We start from the raw sequence: 21,652 nt of genomic DNA on the forward strand, positions 1-21,652 counted from the left end.
TGGTTTAAAAAAAATGACCCCACAATAAATTGAAAAACTTTTCATCGACTAGCAGTTTATCGGGACGAAAAAAAGAGAAATTCATCTAAGGGCCTAGCCTTTTCAAGAACGGAATTTTTGTACGACTGACAAAAAGACACGGGGTTTTATTATTCGTGGATGCTTTTTTTTCCGGGTAAGCCTATAATTTTATTTATTATTTTCCTTTTTTTTTGGAATTTTTGGAAAAAGAATTTTTTTATCTACGAATTTTTTTCTTTTGAGAATAAGGATTGTGCAGTGACACACAACTCACGAGTTTGTTTTTTTTTTACGTTAAAATACAATTTTTTTAGATATATAAATTTCGTATTTTATCCTCTCCACCGAATTAAAAAAAAAAAATTATCTCAAGTATTTTACTTGCTCAATCCTTATTCGAACCCCGACTTTTTTTTCGATCGACTCTTTCGAGCGTGTTTGTTGGTTGGCTTTGGAAAAAAAAACCACTTCCGGTCGTGACAGAACGATTTTTGAATGAGGACGAATTGTAGATTCGTATCCAGTAAAAACTGTGACATTTGTATTCGAATTTCATTTGTACATATTATACATACTTATTGCACCCCGGAGTTTCTCGATTAAAAAAAAAATGGCCCAAGATATCCTCTTACTCCCCCTAAAAAAAATATACACAAATATATACACACGTAGATTGAAAAAAGAATCGTGTGAAAATAATATACATATATATTTATATATATGTACGCTCTGCCTGAATTTCTTATCTCCTTTGAGATATTTTCAATGAGCTTTCCAATAAAATTTCCAATTTATTATTGTAAGTAGCGTAAATTGTACAATAATCATTTTTTTTATTTGTGTAATAAATAATCATCGGCCGGCTTCACATGTCAAATACTAATATTGTTAAATGACAAGTCTTTAAGAAGGTGATTTCTTTAATTAATTAGGAAGATAAAGAAGTTTCTTTATAAAATTAACGAAAATAAAATTCCGTAAATTTTCCCCCAAAAAAATCAAAATTGAACTTATTTACTAATTTGTGACTTTTTTTATTGAAATTTTAAGAAAACTTTACAATTTTTATAACTAAAATTCGTGTAATTTTAAAAAATATAAATTATTATTTATGCTCGAAAATTGTTTCAAGGAATTTTTTCTAGTTTTTAAAGAAACTTCGCGATATTAAAAAAAAAAAAAATTACGGACAAATTCTCTCGAGGGAAAGACAAAAAAAAATGAAGGAAAAATTTTTTTTTGATCTAAAATTCATAAAAACGACATTCGAATTGACGAATGGACACACAGTGGTTATTGGATAGTACAATTTCTCTTCGTTCAAAATTGAACTTTTTTTTTGAATCGTTCCTTCGATAAAAAAAAGAAAAGAAAATTAAGTTTTTTGAAACGAAGAGAGAAATTTTTATAAAAATCTTTTTTCTACCGAAACTTAAACCGCTAAGTGAAAAAAGAATTAAATTTTGTATCAAATATCGACTCCCGTTTTTTCAAAATTTTTTCTGTAAAAGAATGTACTTCTCATTAAACTCAGCTCGGGGGAAAAAAATTTCTTTTTCTTTCAAAAAAATTCTGATTTAAAAAAAAGGAATTTGGGAGAAATGAATTTTTTTAACTTAAAAAAAGGAGAAGAAGAATTTTTTTTCTCAAAAAAAAAAAGGAGAGCTGAGTAGAAGAAGAGAGAGAGTGCACACACCTGAACTGACCACAGAAAGTTGTAATAAAGGCTAACCATAAAATTAGTTAAAGAATTAACGAGTTAATTGATAATGTTGTTCCCCATGTGTTTTATTGTATTTACAATTTATTCGGTAATGAGAAAAAAAAATTTTATTATTAAGAATAGAGCACTATGAAGGGTGGAAAAAAAGAGAGTGTAAGTAAAGAAAAAATGGAAAAAAAATTATAAATTAATAATTAAGTGATTAAATGGAAAAAAAAGTACTGAAAGAGTACTTGCTCTGAATGTATTTGGTGTATATACAGTTCGTATATATTTATATATTATATATAAATATACAGAATGTTTTAGATTTGTCATATAAAAATCAATTTAAATGTTTTTTGCAATAAATTATAGTCATTAAAAATTATACTCCACATTTTTTAATTAACTTTATTCAAATTCCTACAATAATTAGGAATATTAAAATTTAAATATTAAACTTCGTACATTAAAATAAAAATATTAGTTAATTAATTACTAATATTGTAAAATGTTTAAAATTTAAAATTAAAAATTAAAATTTTTAAATTGATAATTTATGTATTTAATTTTATTAATTGTAATATTTGTATTAGATGATTTTCGTTCTTGAAATTATTTGTATCGTTCGATTTAATAATTAATTAAATTAATAAAATAAAATTTAATGAATTAATAATCGATATAATAAATTATTATTATTATTATTATTAATAGTATATTATTATTAAATATTTTATTATTATTATATTATTAATTATTAAATAATAATAAAAATAAAAATAAAACGAATATTTGAATATTTTGTAAGAAGGGAAATTTTGTTTTCAAAATCAAATGAACAATTCTAAAACATTCTGAAAGCTCTTCAAAGAGCTGTTTTTAAAAAAAAAATTTCGGAGCCAACACATCGAATAGCAAAAAAAAGAGCCGAGGGGGAGATTTTCTTCACACACACTGTAATATATAACATGATTTAGACATTTTACTTTTTAATGATACCAAGGAACTGTGACAGCTTTTTTTCTCTAATACTTATCATTTTATAAGAAAGTACCATAACAAATATATAAGAAAAAAAAATAATATAATTCGTAAACTTTGAAAAAGTAAACTGAGAGAAACTCAAATAAAAAAAAAAGAGGAAAATAAGTGAAATTAAAATTCGAAATAAATTCGAAATGTCAATTTAAAAAGAAAAAAAAATTAGTGATTCTCTGAAATTTTAAATTTGTAATTTGTGGGAATTTTCAAAGTTAACAATCATTGAGATTTGCAGTGCGGAAAATCAAAAGTTGACAATTGAACGTTGATTTCTTTTTTAATATTCAAATATTATAGATTTTAAGAAGTTGGGCTGTGTCAAGGATTATCTCTCATTTTTATTACATTACGAATAACTCAGAAAAGAAAATTCCCTTTGAATTATTTTGTATTTTTTATTAATTTGTATTCAAAAATATTTGAATATTCAAAGAAGACTAGAATTTTTTTTTACTCAAAAAAGATACTTTTTAATTATTATTTATTATCAACTTAGTAATTATTTATTGATTAACTAAAAAATTAAATACAATATAAATTTAATGCAATAATATTTTTCTTTGAATATTTCTTTTCTGAGTCAGAGTGTAAGTCTTTCATCAGCGATACTTAAAATTTAAGGTAAAAATGAGTTTTTTTTAGCACGAAAAATGTGATTTTAATTATAAGTAGCATATTTTTTTTATTAATGTATTACCAATTTACCTACTGTTATTTAAGAGAAATTTTTGAAACGATAATTCATTTAGAAATAATATTTTTTTCTATTTTCTATTTTTTTTTTATTCTCACGTTCAATTATTAACGACAGTTTCCTGCTGCAAATCGGCGAATAAAAAAAAAAAAAAAAGTTTGAATCTGAAGCAGAACTGTTAAGAATGATGGAGTGAGTGCTATTATGAATAAAAGTGTGTTGTAGAGCGAAAAAGAATATTTAATTAAATAAAACATAAATTTAGAAAAAAACGACTATTTTCGGACACATCACAAAAACCCGACTTTGCTTTACAGTAAACAAGGGCATTATTTGATTGTCAATCACCAATTTTTAAAACAACAACAACAAAATGGTAATTGAATGTGAAGCCTCCTCAATCCAAAGAAAAGAATTTCTCCGAATTTTTAAAAGTAAAAACAAAAAAAAAATGAAAATCGATTGTCCAGTAGATTAAAAATTCATTGTACATTTTTATAAAAATGCAATAATCACACAGAGAAAAAATGTTTAGCTGATTATGAATTTTCGCGGAGAAAAAGAGAGAAAGAAAGAGAGAGAGAGAGAAAGAAATGTAGATTTTTATATTTAAAATATCTATTTTAAAATTGTTGGGAAAAAAAAAATTAAAAAAAAAAATATAAAAAATAAAAGTTTTTTCGAAGAAATTCTTTCAACAGGAAATAAGGACAGCTGTACAAAGTTTTTATTGTAGCTAGACAAATCAATGTGCAAGCAGGAATTTTTTTGGGAATACTTTTTGGAAAAAACAAAGAAACAAAGAAACAAAAAACCGAATAACAGGCTAGAGCGAGAAACAATATCCACTGATATTTTTAATTATACTTCTGTAAAAGCAATTTTCTTAGCATTAAATACGATAAAACGATTAAAAAAAAAGGAAGTTGAAATTGTCCCACTTACATATTTTATCATTTTATTTATTTAGTTTAATCACACTAGATTTTTTTTCTAAAAACATTTTTTTATTTTTAATTCAAATATTTTAATTCAATCGGAAAAGTTTGAAACTCAAAAATTTTCGAATTTTCTTTATATTTAAAATATTTTTGTTTCATTTTTCTTTTCTGTGTATTAATTGGAAAATTTGTTAGCAAATTTTTCAAGAATTTTTCTTAACACATTTTTTTATTTTTTTATATTATATTATTTTTCTTTTCTAGTTTGTTGAAATTTATTTATTGACGACTTCGGCTTTGAGTCGAGCAGCAAGTGCTTTTCTTAGTTGGAGTATTGATGACTCTGATGATTGTGGAAGATCCAGGTCACTTCCTCCTTTCATTGCAGCTTCGGCGACAACTCGAGCAGAACTTGGACGAGTTGCGTTTTTCTCCAGTCTTTCACTTCGAGCCTTCTTTTTCAGGATCACCAATTTATCTCGTTGGGCTTTTAGGTATTTCTGCCGCTTTTTTATGTCCTCGTCTCTCACAGTCTTAAATTAAATAAATTGGAATAAAAATAATTTAAATAATTTCCACTACTTTAAATTCGCTAATACTAGAAATCAAAAAAACTATTCTCAAAAAATATAATCAAATTCTGCAAAAGGATTCAATTATTTTCAAAAAATATTCGAAATTCAATTAATTTCAATAAACTAGTATTTTCATCAAATTTTGCAAAAGAATTCAATTATTTAAAAAAAAAAATTGATAAATATCTAAAATTCAATTATTTTTGTGAATAATAAAATTTCTACATGAATTCAATTAATTTAGAATAGCATTTTCAAAAAAAATTTCGAAAAAATCAATTATTTAACAAAATTTTTATACAATTCTTTACAATAATTCAATAATAAATAATAATAATAATAATTCACTAATAATAACATTTTTTTATAGAAATTCAATTTTAAAAAAAAACTTTTTGATAAAATTCTAAGCAAGAATTCAATTATTTTCATAAATAATAAAACTCATCGAAAAATTTCAATTATTTTTAATACTATTTTAAATTAATAAATCGAAAAAAATCCAATTATTTTCACAAATAAAGTTTTCCACGAGAATTCAATTATTTAAAATAAAAATTTCATAATATTTATTATATTTCGAAAAAATTAATTATTTAAAAAAATTCAATTATTTTAAAAGAATAACAAAATTTTTCACAGAAATTCAATTCTTTTTAAACACTTAAATAAAAATTTTCTCAATAATTAAATTATTTTCAAAAATGGAAAAACTCTTCTCAGGAATTCAATTTTTTTTTGAAAATTTTAATAAAATTCTTAGCAACAATTCAATTATTTTGATAAATCATAAAATTCATCGCAGGATTTCAATTACTTTCAATACAATTTTAATAAAATTTTTCTAAAAAATTCAATTGGTTTCAAAAATGTTAATATTATTCTTTACTGAAATTGAATAATTTTTAATGCAATTTTTGTGAAATTAGTAGAAAAAATTTGAAAAATTCCATTATTTTCATAAAATAATGCAAAAAATCAATTATTTTCAATAAAAATTTCAATTTAATTTCTCGAAAGAATTGAATTATTTGTTTTAAATTTCCATAAATTCTTTAAAACAATTCAATTATTTTCAAATCTTGTTATGAAATTTCCCTGGAGAATTTAATTATTTTCAAAAATTTTAATAGAATTCTTATCAAGAATTCAATTTTTTGAACAAATAATAATATTCTTTGTAAAAATTCAATTATTTGAAAATAAAAATTTCATAATATTTATTATATTTCGAAAAATTTAATTATTTAAAATAATGTTTATAAAATTCTTATAAAGAATTCAAATTATTTTCAAAAATAGCAAAACTTTTTACAGAAATTCAATTCTTTTTTTAATATTTTAATAAAATTTTTCACAATAATTCAATGTAATTCTTAAAAATTTAATTTCAATTCCTCGAAATTTTAATGAAATTGTTCGAAAGAAATCAATTATTTTAAATACAATTCTAATTAATTTTTTTCGCAATAATTCAATTATTTTCATAAAAAATAATAAAATTCTTCTCAGGAATTCAATTATTTTTGAAAATTTTAGTAAAATACTTTGCAACTATTCAATTATTTTTATAAATACTAGAATTCATCGCAGGATTACAATTATTTTTATTAATATAATTTTACAGGAATTGCTCAAAAAATGTAATTATTCTTAAAAATTTAATTTCAATTACTCGAAAAAATTAATTATTTATAAAAATGTTTTTTTTAATATTCTTTGGAAGAATTCAATTATTTAGAAAAATATTATAATAATAATAATAATAATAATAATAATAATAATATTATGTCGATAAATAACAAAATTATTCCCTAAAATTCAATGATTTTTAGGCATTTTAATAAAATTCTATGCAAAATTCAATTATTTTCATAAAATTACAATATTCATCACAAGAATTCAATAATTTAAAAAAAAATTCAAATAAAATCGTTCGCAAGAATTCAAATATTTTTATAAATAATAAAATCTTTTCTAGGAATTCAATTATTTTCAAAAAATATTTAACAAATGTTTTGTAAAAATCTTCGCAAGAATTTAACTCTTTTCATGAATAATGCAAATTTCACCGGAATTCAATTATTTGAATTAGAATTTGCATAAAATTAGTCGAAAGAAATGGATTATTTAAACATTTTTATAAAATTCTTCCCAAAAATTCAATTATTTACATAAATAATTCTTCAAAAGAATTCAATAATGTCAATAAATAACAAAATTATTCCAGAAAATTCAATTACTTTAAGGCATTTTAATAAAATTCTTTGCAAAATTTAATTTATTAGCAGGATAAGAAAGATGTAAATATTTTTGATGAAAATTAGAAAAAAGTCAGGAAAATAAAATATAGAATGGAATTTTTATCAGTTTTGTGAAGTGTCTAAATCGAGTTTTTTTGGTCAAGTTTAATTTTTCGATAGCAACTTTTTTACTACTTTTTTTAGTTTGAAAAATACTTTTTACTATTTTTCTAAAATTAATTATCGAGTGCGAAGTCGGAAATAATTTTGATAGAAATAAAATAAAATAAGAGATAAAATTTGAAATAAAAATTGAAACGTAAAATTTTGAAAATAAAAATTAGGAAATAAAATTTGAAATGGAAATTTAAAAATAAAATTTGAAATAATTACTATTATTTTGTTTTTGTAGAAATAAAATTTAAAATAAAATAACTAATAGTAAAGGGAAAATGAAATGATATTCACATTTTCTTTGGCTTCAAGTGATTCTTCTGATTTTGAAGAAACTGAAGATTGCTCCTCGGGAATATCCGCCTCGTCAACAGAAGTTTCAGGCAAAGTTTCCAAGAATTTTCTCTCTTTATCAAGACTTGTGTTTAATGGAGAATTTCCCGATGTTTTAATAGCCTCTGCCATTCGAATGCGTTCATTCTGATATTCCTGAGCTAAACGTTCTCGTTCCTCCTTCAATGGAACCTCCTCTTCGGAAGCCACTGAATTTTCCTGTATTTCTTCTTTATTATCCCGTCGACTGAAATTTTTTCATTTCCAATTAGTTCAGTTTTAGTAAAAATAATTATTTTTTAAAAATTCTTTTTAATACTTGTTTTTCATTTTTTTAAATACTTTTTTTTAGATTAAGAAATAAAGATTAAGAAAAGATAGAGAAAGGATTAAAAAAAGATTGAAAAAGGATTAAGAAAAGATTGAGAAAAGATTGAGAAAAAAGATTTTCGGAAAATGAGGGGAAAAATAATAGAAAATTTTTTCAGTACTTGAGAATTTGCTCCATAACGATTTCATCGTCGGGAAAATTGTCATTGCCACAGGTTAACGACGCAGGTGTCAGGCCATATTTTTGTTCGATCATATTCAGTGCTTGCAGTTGAAGTTCCAAATTCTTTTGAATCATCATTCGCTTAAATATTTCAAATTCGTTGGCCGCCCAGATTTGTTCGAATAAACTCTGCAAAATAGCCTAGTTTCAGTTAGCGAGAAAAAATTCCTTAACGGACCACTAAAGAATTAATTTCGTTCCGATATTTACTTTTTTTTTAAATTTAAATCGAATATTTAAATAAAATTTAATCCGAATATTTAAATTGCATTTAAATTAAATTCAAAACGAATCTTTAAATTAAATTAAAATCGAATCTTTAAATTAAATTTAAACCGAATCTTTAAATTAAATTTAAATCGAATATTTAAATTAAATTTAAATCGGAAATTTAAACCGAAACTTTAAATTAAATTAAAATCGAATATTTAAGTTAAATTAAAATCGAATATTTAAATTAAATTTAAATCGAAAATTTAAATTAAATTCAAATCCAATATCTAAAATAAATTTAAATCGAACATTTAAAATTAAAATAAATAGAAATCGAATTTGAAAAAAAAAATTAATTTCGAATAAAAGAAAAAATTTGCAAGAATTAGAATTTTTTTTGGAACTAGTACTTGTTGAAATTGAATCGGAATCCTCGTATTACTGTTAACAGCACAAGCCATTTCAAATTGTTCAGAAGTTATTCCCATGTCCTCCATGTAACATCCAAGGAGTAGATCGACTAAATTTTTATACTCCTGATAAACTTCTCGATATTCCTTGCAATCCTCAGTGTCAGGTTCGAAAACTGCAATGAAACGAATGAAACAAAAATTATTTTTTCTTCTAAAAATATTGATAAATAATAAAAATGTAAAATATTTTCTTACTCAGAGAATTTTCTTCTATAAATGTCATAAGCGGTGCAGACCAAATTGGTCCTTGTAAAAAGCCAATTAAGGAATCAAAAACCCAAGCACTGTCATCTTTCTCCTGCATTATTAAATTATTAAGTTTTTTATTATTATTATTTTTATAATTAAAACAGTTTTTTTTAAACAGTTTTCTTAAACAGTTTTTTAAGCAGTTTTTTGAAACAGTTCTTTTATAAACAAAATTTGTCAACTAACAAATATTTATTTTACTTGTATTTAAATTTAAAAATATTTTCTAATGCGTTTGTAGTTCAAAACACGTCAACAATATTGGTAACAATAGTAAAAAGTTTTATTTTGCCCGCGTAACTATGGAAACGAAATTCAAAACAATTCTGACACGCAGGTAAATTATCACTTATCATAATTGTCTTAGAATAACGGTAACCTCCCACTTACTTTATTTTTTATTCCTATTGATCAAAACAAAAAGTTCTATTTTTTAAATTGTTGTTTTTAATAAAATTGTTGTTTAATAAAATATAGTTTTTTCTAAAGAAATATTTGATTTATATAAATTACATCGATTAAAGAATATGATCGCAGGATAATCAACTTATTTTCAATAATTTGCAATATTGTAAAAATTCAAAATTCAAAATTGTAAAGAATTCAAATTTATTATCTATTAAGTTCTCGTTACAAATAGATATAATGTTTACATATTTAAAAAATGTTCTTTTTTGGAAAAAGTTATATAAGTATCACAAATGTCATTTTCGTAGAAGAGAAACTTAAATATTAAATAAAGAAGGTATATTAAATTAAAGAATTAATTAGTGAATTAATGTGAATTCAATTTAAAGGGAATAAATTAAATTTCATTTGGTAAATTTAACCAAACCAGTGATTGCCCATACAGTCTCTTGTCCAAGTGGTTTGGCACACCCAACACCACTGGTATCCACAACCAGCTCTTGTACACACCATGTGCATACATCCTCCTAAATTAATCGAAATTTATTTCAATTAAATCAACTTTCATTGCATAATGAAATTTTCCGTCTAATCATTTTAAATAATTCAGAAAAATTATCAAAAAAAAAAATCTTGAGTGTTAAATCTTTATTTAACACTCAAGTTTTTTTTTCTAATTTCTTTGAATAAAATTTTTAATTTTAGTTTTTTAGTAAAAAAAATTTGTTACCATCTCTTTCTGTTGGTGTTCGGCATTTAGGACACGGCTTTGTGGAAATTTTTATCGTCTTTTTACTTGCTTCTTCCCATTTTGCCTAAAATGAAAAAAAAATTATCTTCTTTCTGTACTTTAATTATTTATTTATTAAATAAATAAATTTAGACCTCGGATCCACTTTAACGAACCAAAAAAATCGCGTTAGTCGATTAAAAATAGAAAAATGTCGAAAAAGTCGATGATTTAATTTAGTTGTAACAAAAAATTTTATTTTGTATTTCCCTGATTCTTCACTGATTTCTAAATTCAATTAATTAAAACTCGAATAATTTCATGATAAATAAATATTTAAATACTTCTTATTTCTTTTTTCACGGGAAATAAAATTTAAAAAATTTCAACTTCTCAAATTTATTAATTTCTAAAAATTACAACTGTAACCCTGCGTCAAAATTCAATTATTTTCTACAATTTTGAACTAAATTTCATCTCTAAATCAATTATCTATTTTAATTTTTAATAACTTTCCAAAAGTTCTTCGAGAATTCAATTATTTCAATACAAAAATTCAATTTTTTATAATAATTGAAACTGTCCATTTTTCTTTCTAAAGATTATTTTCAATATTTTCGATTAAAATTCTTTAAAAGTTTTTTTTTCAAAAATTGTAATAAAATGCGTGAAAATAAATAATTAATAAGTTTTCAAAGATTTGTTTATAGTTGCACTTTTCACACTATAAAAATCGAAATAAGTTGCATTTTATACTAAAAATGTGGTATTTTGATGCAAAATTTGGAAGAAAAGTAGTAAAAGTCGCAATTTTTTAATATAAGTCGATAAAAGTCGCGTTATTAGAAAATAATCGAAAAAAGTCGAAAAAGTCTTAATATCCAATGGCTGTAAATTATTTCCCATTCAAATTGAATATATAAAATAAATTGGAATGCAAAGTGAAAAAATAATTAATTAAAATTAAATTAAACGACTCACATCCTTTGCTTTTAAAGGATCTACAACGTATCCAGATCCAAAGCTCGAATTGCCATAAGATTGAGCCTGAGGTTCACAATCGCCAACATGATATCCTTGTAAACATTTTTTGCAGAATACGAACTGGAAAAATAAATAAATAACAAGAATTTTGTTAAACATACTTAAAACGGTCTCTTTTACGCTTTTATCCTTTTATCCCTTTTTTTCCTCTTTTTTTTAAACATTTGAAAAAAAGTAATTTGAAACTTACTCCACAACCACCGATGCATTGCACTTTACGACAATCTTCCTCCGTATATCCATTTTCAACTTTTGGTGGTATTATTCCCATTCCACAATCGGGCTGCGGACATAAAATTCCTCCCTCACGAAGAACATATTCTTCTGTACCAAAACGTTGATATTGTTCGTACTGAAAGAAAGGAGAAAAATAATTTATTAATAACTTTTCTCCAAATTCAATTAATTTTGAAATATTAAATAAATTTTCAAATTATTACTTGCTGTGAGGGTAGAAGATGAAAATGGTGAATTTCGGGAATAAATGAATTTGGACAACCAGCAGGACAAGGTAAAGTGTAATATCCACGTGTGTCGTCAAATTGAAATTGCCTTTCGCGTAATCTCGACGAACAATAATCACGAAAGCAATCCAAGCAAGTGACATGACCCGCTTCACATGGAAAAACCAATACAGTTTCTCTATAAAAAAAAACAATAAATCGAAATAAAAACCGAAAAACAAATAAATAGAAATTTATAAAAAAGAAATATTTATAATCTATAATGTTGATTCCTTTTTTGTTTCCTAACTTTTTAAAAAAAAATTTCTTTTTAAATATTTTCAATTTTAAAATTAATGTATTGAAAATCATCGAATTCTTGCGAAAAAATCTTATCAAAAAATTTGAAGAGAATAATTGAATTCCTTCGAAGAATTTTTTTATTTATGAAAATAATTCAATTGTCGCGAAGAATTTTTGCCATTTATAAAAATAATTGAATTGTTCCGAAGAATTTATTAAAATTTTAGGGGAAAAATGAATTTTATGTAAATACTTGAAAATATAATTAAATTCTTTCGATGAATTCTATTAAAATTGTTTTAAAAAAGAATTGAATTTCTGCAAAGAATTTTATGATTTATAAAATTAATTGAATTCTTGTAAAAAATTATACTATTTATGAAAATAATTGAAATGTTTCGAAGATTTTATTAAAAGTTTAAGAAATAATTAAATTGTTATGAAGAATTTTATAGAAATATTTAAAAATAAAGAAATTTTTTCGAGAAATTCAATTAAAGTTGTTTCGAAAATAATTGAATTTCTTTAAAGAATTTTATTAAAATTAAGTATATTCAAAATAATTGAATTCATCACAAGAATTTTATTATTTTTTGAAACTAATTGAATTCTTTCAATTTTTTTAACGAATATACTTAAAAAATTGCATTAAAAGTAATTTAATTTTTAAATAGAATTTTTTTTAAATATTTTGAAAATAATTAAATTCTTTCGTGTAATTTTATGTAAATTGGATTAAAAATTATTTAATTCCTGCAAAGATTTTTAGTATTTATAAAATTAATTGAATTGTTTCGAAAAATTTATTAAAATTTTAGGAAATAATTGAAAATGGAAATATTTAAAAATATTTGAATTCATCCGAGGGATTCAATTAAAAATTTTTTTGAAAATAATTGAATTCCCGCAAAGAATTTTACTATTTATAAAAATAATTGAATTCTTGCAAAGAATTTTACTATTTAATATTTATAAAAATTATTGAATTGTTTCGAAGGATTTATTAAAATTTTAGAAAAAAATGGAATTTTTTCGAAATGTGTTAAATTTTTTTTTAAAAGTCGAATTCTTCTAAAAAATTTAATTAAAATTATTTCGAAAATAATTGAGTTTGTGCAAAGATTTTACTATTTATAAAAATAATTGAATTGCTTCGAAGAATTTATTAAAATTTTAGTAATTAAGAAAAAAATTAAATTATTTCGTGAAATTTTAATGAAAATAATTGAATTTTTGCAAAAATTTTACTATTTAAAAAAATAATTAAATTTTTTAGGATTTATTAAAATTTTAGAAAATAATTAAATTCTTTTGTGAAATTTTTTGCATAATTTTTTTAAAAGTAATTCAACTTTTGCAAAAAATTGTACTATTTATAAAATTTTTTGGATTTTTTGGAAATATAAACAATTATTGTAATTATAAACATATTTTTTACCACAATCGATATTTTAAATATCGCAAATTTTATTTAGAAAAAATCTTATTTTCTAAAAAAAAAGAGAAAATAAGATCTCAAAAGGAAATATTTCTAGAAACAAACCTAATGTCAGTGCAAGCGAGGCAGGGAATTTTCGCTAAATTCGGTTTCACGAGATATAAAGGCACTGCTTCGTCAGTTTCTCCCAAACTGGGATGTTTTGCGCACTTGAAATAAAATTGTGCATAATGAACTTGCGATTCAATCTCGTCATTCGGTGAAATGGAGAATTGACAAAATTCATTTTCACAATGAACTGTTATTCTTTGCGGCAGTAAGACATCTGGCCAACATTGTGGATCTCTATCGACAGTGACTGCACCATGTTTACAAGTTGCACATCTAACTCGCAATTTTCCAGCCTCAACAGATTTGCATGGAGCCGAGCAATAAATATAAAAGTGCGCTCGATTTTTTTGTTCTACGAAAAATTTATTTCTATTAAACACATTAATATTACAATATTTAATTAAAAAATAATTTTTCTCAAATAGCAATTCAATTATATACAATTAGATATAATAAAAACCTTCCGAAGTCGATTCTAATTCACTGGATTCGTCCAAGGGTAAATCGGACAAAGTTTCATTGAGAGGTTTACTTCCACTGTCATTATATTCCGAATTTTCTGATATTGATTCCTCTATTGTGGTTTTATTAATTTTTTTAACTTTATGATGAGTTCGAACTGCATGTAAAACACTTTGTTGTCCCAAATCGCATTCCTAGAAGAAGAAAAATAAATATTCTTCTCGGTTTTATAGGTTATGTTAATAATAATTTTTTGTTAAAAAAACGAATTTCGACTCGATAAATAAGAACAAAACTATTGATACCTCAATTATTGTTGAATTGTGAAGTTCTTTACCGGCGAAAATAATTTTTAACTCCTCTGCAGGCATGTCCAATTTTTTGGCAACAATTTCCTTGACATTCTTGATGTCCCATTTTGGATTTAAATCAATGTGCACAGTTTTTCCAGTGTTTGTCTTCACGTAAATACTTAGAGTATTTGAAATACGGGTTTTACTTGACCAAATTAATTCTAACATTCTTAAAAAAACACTTCTAATTAGATCGAATAAAAAACTCATGTTTCATAATGAATCGGTGTTTAGGAAACTTTCTGTCATGATATTAGAATTCATAACTTAACCTACGCAGACGGCATGTTAACTAAATCTGACAAATAAACAATTTATTTGAAAATAACTAACTGCATTATAAATCATTGTTTTGCGAATACTATTTTTAAATACGTCTTAAATCCACATTGTTGGTATAGCTCCTAAAGTTCTTTTAATATTGATGTAAAAATATACATTATATTACACGTATTATAGTAATATATATTTATATAGTACAGGATTACAAATTTACAATAACAAAATATAATTGTTTATATTTTGAATGTCAAAATGTTAGTTCCGGAGGTTCCGGATTTTTCCTCTTGGAGCAGGCGACGAACGGTGTGAATGCGCCTTTAGGTTTTGCAATACTCATCGCCTATTGGCTTAACTAAAACCCCGCACAAATTTGAAAGTTGAATGGACTAATATTTATTAACAATAGTTAATTGTTACAAATATTTCTAGAAAATAAAGTTATGTTCTCTATTATTAACGAAGTATATTTTTATTTATAAAAACATCGCTTATGAAAAAGCTTAGAAGATCTAAGGAAAAAGAAAGAAATGAATCTCGATCAGGATTTCGTAGTCGAAGAATCGAAAGAAATCGATAATTATCGAAAATTGTTTTCGACCTGTCAACAATGAGTACTTCTGGCACTTCTCAAGAAAAGTACGATTATTAATGATTTTTCTCTATAATATTCAATTGTTGCAAATAAAAATCGTGTCTACTAAGTGTTTTTTAATCTATTCGAAAAATTTACAGATTAGAGAATTGCGAAGTTTGCGGAAAAGAGGCGGCGAAGTACACGTGTCCAAAATGTGAGGTTAGGTCTTGCAGTCTCACGTGTTCGAATATTCACAAAAAGGAACTTAATTGTGATGGAATTCGTGATAAAACAAAATATTTGCCAATTAAAGCAATAACAGAATTAGAATTAGCGAGTGGTAATTATTATCAATCGTAGAAAATACGAAATTCTTTGATCCTTATAACTTAACTATGATTAGCATTTGATTTCTTTTGTTTACAATTGTTATTTTCTTTACTTTCTAAGAATCGTAAAATTATTATAATAATAATTCACAGATTATTGTTTACTTCAAGAAGTTGGCAGATGCGTTGATAAATACGGACGAGATCCTATTAAACGTACATCGTTAAATAATTTTCTTCCAACGGTAAGTAAACGAAAAATTGAATTTATTATATATTAAAAGTATTATTTTTAAATAATATTTAAGTATTGACAAAAATGTTTAATTGAATTATGACATTTTCAGTTTCTTCGTAAATTGAAATATGCTGCTTTCAAAAGAGGAGTTACTTTAGAATTTTTACCTCGCAGTTTTAGTCGTAACAAAGAAAATACAACGCGTTTTATTTGGAATAAAAATGAATTACTATGGCGAATTGATTGGATTTTTCCACAGGGAGAAAATGTCAAATGGACCACGGAAAAGTAATAATGACATTATTATACATTAATTTAATTTTCTTTTTCGAAAATAATTTAATTAGAAATGAAATTTATTTATTTCAACATTCTTTATGTTAACTTATAAAATAGCAAATTATATTTACAGAGCTTCCGAAAAGGCGAGATTGTCCGTTTTATTAGAAAATGTTCTCGAACCGGATATAAAAGTAAACGAAGATCAAGAACAAAATAATTTGAAATCAATTTTACGAAATAAATTACAATTCTATCGTTCCGTCGGTTTAAATGGAATCAAAGTTCTCATGAAGGCTGAGAAAGTACAAAATTCAAGTTCCAGGTGTGTAAGAAATTAAATAAAACTATTTAATAGAAAAAATAATTAAAATTTTTTTCCAGATTCTACGAATTGGATTTGAATTTAACGCTCGCAGAAAATTTGGAACAAAAATTAATTATCGAGTTCCCGACATTTTACGTTATTTTAAAGGATCATTCGGATATGTACGAAATGATCGATTCTGGTAAGTAATTTTCGCAATGATACGAATTTAAAAAAATTAACTTTTTTCTTTTCTAATCAATTTGTTTCAAATGGAAAATAAATGAAGATTTAACCATTTTAGATGACGAGCGTGAAGATTGTGAAGCGAAAAATTTCCGACACAAGAAGAAATTTAAAGGAAGACAAGAAAATTTTGCACATCCACCAAATAAACCACAAAATCTTTCAAAATCAAACGAAACAGAAAAGCAAGAAGGAATAAATTTTCTCTTTCATACCGAATTCACTGACTCAGAGGACGAGAAGGGAAAAATGACAAGGGAAAAAAATACAAAATTCCCTGAGAAAAAGAGAAAATTTGAAAAAAATCCAAAACAACAATTAATTATACCGAAAAAAATGCCAAAAACACGAGATTCCATAAAAGAATTCACGGGAATTTGTATGTCCGATTCTGAAGATGAGATTACAAAGATTAAATCAATTTCAATTAATTCTTCGGTTATAGTTGAGAAAAAATCAAATGAACCTGAAGCAACAGAAAAACCTAGTGAATTTTTCAATTCTCAGATAACAGACTCGGAAAATGAAGCACCTGAGGAGAAACCAATCGAGAGACATTTGGAGAACAAAATTCAAGACGAAGCAAAAATAGAGAATGTAAATAAAAACGAAAACTGTGCAAATTCTTCAATTAAAAATATTGCAATGAATTATTTTAGCGCCTACATGTCCGAATCAGAGGAGGAAACAATTCCTGAACAGACGGAAGAGTCGAAAAATTCAGGATTACAAATTCCCGATTATAACGTACTTGTTAAAATGAATAATTAAAATGTATTACAATATTACAGAAAAAATGTATATTGTAATCGTTGAAGTAAATATATATTTTTTTATAAATAAAACTTTCCATTTCTTCTTCTTTGATAAGTTAATTTTCCAGAAAAACCTGAAAATGTCAGGGAATTTTAGAAACCTTGAAAAAACTTGGAAAAGTGAAGGAATTTCGATCGAAATCCTGGAAAATTGTTTTCTAAAGTTATTGTGTTTATTCTTAAAATCTAATATCACTTAAATATTTCGAATTTAATTCAATTTTAAAAGACTCTCCTGAAATTAATTAAATTTTTTAATATATATTTAATTGATTATTAAAAATAATAGATTTATAGAAGAATTTTAGTTAAAAACACTAAAACAAATTGAATTTTGAAGCAATTACAAATGATTGCCGAAATTAAATTATTTTCAAAAGTAGTAAAATTCTTTTCAGAAATTCAATTATTTTCAAAAATTTTATTAAAATTCTTCGCAAAATTTTAATTATTTTCAAAAACTTTCCTCAACTCAATGATTTTTAATATCTACTACTTTAATGAAATTTTCCAAAAGAATTCAATTATTTAAAAACAATTTTAATAATATTCTTCCCAAGATGTTAATTATTTTCATAAATAATAAAAGCGATCACTCCGAGTCTTCGTTTCGGAGTGATCGTTTTCTTCATGTTTTATAATAATATTCTTAAATGTTATTGAATTTAAAATTTTTGAATATCTTAATTTCTATAAAAAAAATATGGATTAAATATTTATTTAAAAATGAAGTTATTGATGTTTTCGAATAATTTTCATTTTAAAAACCTGGAAAAATTCCGTTTTTCAACCTGGAAAAGTCAGGGAATTTGAAAAGAACAAAAGCGTGGCAACCCTGTTAATGAACTTTAGCATTTTCTATTTTTTTTTTATTGTAAATATTTAATTGAATTAATACAGATATACACAAAAATAACATAATACAAATTCCCTCCTTTCTTCCCTGAAATTAAAAAAAAAATTGTTCTAACATAGATTTGCAACCGGTGTAAACTAACTAAAGCCCCACAATAATTAAATACATAACAAGTTTAATTACTATTACATTAAATTATCATTTGACATCGATTTAATGAATTGTAAAAGAAAATCGAATACAATCATTAATTTTAATACAGGAAAATTATCAAATTGCTTTTTGCAAAAAAAAAGACGATTATCTACCGAATTAAAAACACTTTTTTGTGAAAATTGATTTTAAACTGAAACATTCGGTTTAAAAAATTTTGTTCACTGAGAAAAAAAGCGTTTAAGAATTTGAAATGTGTGATTATTATTAATTTCTAAAATCATGAGAATGTTACGAAAATTGTCACAATTATCACTAGATTTACAGTCTTAAAATTTCGAAATAAAATTGGGAAAAATAAGTTTTTTTTGAAAAATTCTTTGTTTTTTCGTTCGTCTTTTTTTCTTCTTTTCTCCTATTTTTGAACGTGTTTGGAAATATGTATTTAGAGAATACACAATTCGATATTGTTGCTTTTAAAGGCTATTACATATTTTTGAGACAATATTTTTTTTTTTAAATGAAATTTTTAGGCCTTTGGTGTGAATGTTGAACTAAAGAATAAAGAAATATAATAGGAAGACGAGTAATGCGACAATTCCGGCAACTGCTTTTATGTACATTGATTTACTGTTTAAATGCGCTGCGTCTTTTCTGTATTTTTGTGAAAGCATCGATAAATTCTGCGTCTTTGAGTCCAATTCTAGAAAAGAAAATTTTTATTAAAGTTTCTTTTTTTTAATGAAAATAATTAATTTTTTCAAGTATTTTATTACAATTTTGGAAAATCAACTTTTGAAGAATTTTAATTGTAAATTTTGAAAATAATTGAATTATCAAAAATGTTAATAAAAAATCAATTTAAATTAAAAATTAAAAAATAAAAATGAATGAAAATTAGCTTATAATTTCTAAAAATTCAATATTTTCGAAATATTATTTAAAATATAATTGATTTAGAAATTATGTTTAGTTGAAAATTGTAGAAAATAATTGAATTCACGTAAAGTTACAATTATAATTTTTAAAAATTATTAAAATTTATAAATTTTACTCATTATCAGTAAACTTTCATATTTTTTTTTAAAAAGAATTTTGTTAGGGAAAATAATTTTAATGTCAGTAAATTGTCAGGGAAATTAATAAACTAAAAATTGTGAATTGTGACCATCCTGAATTATGAAAAGAATTATTAAAATACCCGAGAGAACAGTTCCTCTTTGCAGTACATCGTCTATATTTTGAACCATTATCCTTTGTACATCTTGAAGTTGATTGTTCAATGCGCTCATATTTCTTCTTGATCTACTGTCTGAAAATGTCTTTTTTGCTTTTTGAATGTATGTGTCTAAAAAGATAAGAATTAATTATTATTAACGAATTAATTAACTAATTATTAACTACAGATTAAATTTATATCATAAAACAGTTCAATTTCTCAAAACGAAAAAAAAACAATTCAATTTTTTAACTAATTTTTCTGAAAACAAAAAAAAAACAATTCAATTTTTTAAATAATTTTTCTCAAAACAAAAAAACAGTTCAATGTTTTAAATAATTAAAAAAAATATTTAAAATTGTAGTGAGAATAAAAAACCGTTTGAATAGAAAATACTCTTGAAAATAGAGAAAAGTTTTACCAAATTCTATAAATGTGTAAGGTCTAGTAACAGTGTTTACTCTTCTTCCGTACTGAGAGTGGAATTCTTGTGCTATATCTTCGAGATAACTGTAAGCTAAACGTTTGCTGTAATGTCTTTCACAGAGAACCAAATAGCAGACGTCATTTTCTATTAAATAACTAAAAAGAAAACATAAATAATCAATTCTATATACATAATTTTCACAACATAGTATTATTATTTTACTAAAATTTATAATTAATTACTGAAAAAGATATTGTCCAGTTTCGATTGAACATCTAGAAGGAGATTGTGGTCCAAGTTTTCTAAATAACATCTTTGCCTGATTTTGAAATTCTAGAATATTTCTTCCACTCTGAAAGAAAAAGCAATTTTCTATTTTTTTAAATTTTCTTCTAATAGTATTAAAACAAATTAACATGTATTGTTAATACTTTTTACAAGATTATAACAATATTGTTAGTTTGTAACAATATTGTTAACAAAACAAGAAAAATAATACTTTAAAAACAATTATTCGAAATAAAAAATTCAAGATATTAGTCTCAAGAAAATGTTTGAGAATTAATAGAAAACTGTTATTACAAATTTCTAATTTAAATAAAATAACATATTGTTCAAATGTAAAGTGACATTTCATCAGGTTTTCTAACCTGTTCATCGTCCTGGATAGTGGCAGCCAGTGGTAAACCATCACCTATCCTCGCTATCATTGTTAATAAAATCATTTTTTCTATATATTATTTACAGTTTTAATTATCGAACACAATAGAATTCTTGTAAAAATCACTCTTAATTCACAAAAAATCACATTTGCAATGACAATTCTTCTTCGTATTGTCGGAAAAACCGACCGAGCCTGACACGCATGAATTTCGTTAATTCTCCACTACTCCATTCAAAGCGCACCACGTCAGATCCTTTCTCTACTTCCAACTCATCATTATTTTTAATTCTCCAATTTCTAATTTTATAAATCAAAATTCAATAATTCGATAATAAAATGAATAAAATTAATAAAAAAAACATCCACGGGGGTTTTTTCTGTTTTAAATAAGTTTGAACCCATTGAAACAAAATAAGAAATTATTTTTCATAATAAATAAAATTAAAATTTAAAAGCAGTCCTAAAATCCTATTTGTCATTTTTACGAATTATAAATTATAATAGATTTCATTAAAAAAATGATTAATTTATACTTATATTGATTTGTAAATATTTGTAAATTGTAAACCACTGTTGGTAATGACAGACAGAGCCACCTGTCGACTTGGTTTTGAACTAATTATCAAAATAGTCAGTGACTGTCATTCGAGAACTACTTTTTCGATTTTATTTCGAGACGAAATGTCAAATACTTACAAGTTGTAATAAATAACATGATAGATAAATAAATAACAAGTTATTTGAATATTTAAT

At 23.8% G+C, this 21,652-nt stretch overlaps 4 protein-coding genes across 6 annotated transcripts; 1 reads left to right on the forward strand and 3 right to left on the reverse strand.

The window, feature by feature from the left end:
- Positions 1-4,573: 4,573 nt before the first annotated feature.
- LOC122507978 (cilia- and flagella-associated protein 36) lies at positions 4,574-9,500 on the reverse strand. 2 transcript variants are annotated; one of them, XM_043621013.1, is made up of 5 exons: positions 9,165-9,500; positions 8,907-9,082; positions 8,222-8,424; positions 7,692-7,977; positions 4,574-4,938 (listed from the first exon to the last, which is right to left on the reverse strand). In XM_043621013.1, exons 1-5 carry the CDS (start codon positions 9,271-9,273, stop codon positions 4,681-4,683), a joined length of 1,032 nt encoding a protein of 343 aa, XP_043476948.1. In that variant the 5' UTR covers positions 9,274-9,500; the 3' UTR covers positions 4,574-4,680. The 2 variants fall into 2 exon arrangements, with proteins under 2 accessions (XP_043476948.1, XP_043476949.1); XM_043621014.1 differs by having other exon boundaries at positions 8,222-8,412; positions 9,165-9,499.
- Positions 9,501-9,810: 310 nt separating this feature from the next.
- On the reverse strand, positions 9,811-15,025 carry LOC122507977 (E3 ubiquitin-protein ligase parkin). The gene is made up of 8 exons (XM_043621012.1): positions 14,463-15,025; positions 14,156-14,351; positions 13,690-14,047; positions 11,841-12,042; positions 11,591-11,752; positions 11,338-11,460; positions 10,357-10,441; positions 9,811-10,153 (listed from the first exon to the last, which is right to left on the reverse strand). Exons 1-8 carry the CDS (start codon positions 14,718-14,720, stop codon positions 10,044-10,046), a joined length of 1,494 nt encoding a protein of 497 aa, XP_043476947.1. The 5' UTR covers positions 14,721-15,025; the 3' UTR covers positions 9,811-10,043.
- A 293-nt stretch (positions 15,026-15,318) lies between these two features.
- LOC122507976 (putative box C/D snoRNA protein SPCC613.07) lies at positions 15,319-17,610 on the forward strand. Of its 2 annotated transcripts, none has more exons than XM_043621009.1 (7): positions 15,319-15,428; positions 15,525-15,706; positions 15,849-15,940; positions 16,043-16,221; positions 16,346-16,537; positions 16,597-16,721; positions 16,824-17,610. In XM_043621009.1, the coding sequence occupies exons 1-7, from the start codon at positions 15,400-15,402 to the stop codon at positions 17,534-17,536; spliced, it is 1,512 nt and encodes a 503-aa protein (XP_043476944.1). In that variant the 5' UTR covers positions 15,319-15,399; the 3' UTR covers positions 17,537-17,610. The 2 variants fall into 2 exon arrangements, with proteins under 2 accessions (XP_043476944.1, XP_043476945.1); XM_043621010.1 differs by having other exon boundaries at positions 15,867-15,940.
- Positions 17,611-18,418: 808 nt separating this feature from the next.
- On the reverse strand, positions 18,419-21,164 carry LOC122507842 (vesicle-trafficking protein SEC22b-B). The gene is made up of 5 exons (XM_043620782.1): positions 20,886-21,164; positions 20,478-20,587; positions 20,230-20,390; positions 19,791-19,937; positions 18,419-19,292 (listed from the first exon to the last, which is right to left on the reverse strand). The coding sequence occupies exons 1-5, from the start codon at positions 20,958-20,960 to the stop codon at positions 19,144-19,146; spliced, it is 642 nt and encodes a 213-aa protein (XP_043476717.1). The 5' UTR covers positions 20,961-21,164; the 3' UTR covers positions 18,419-19,143.
- Between the last annotated feature and the right edge of the window lie 488 nt (positions 21,165-21,652).

The sequence above is a fragment of the Leptopilina heterotoma genome, unplaced genomic scaffold (genome assembly GCF_015476425.1).
Source record: "Leptopilina heterotoma isolate Lh14 unplaced genomic scaffold, ASM1547642v1 Lhet_52, whole genome shotgun sequence".
NCBI classification, from domain to species: domain Eukaryota; kingdom Metazoa; phylum Arthropoda; class Insecta; order Hymenoptera; family Figitidae; genus Leptopilina; species Leptopilina heterotoma.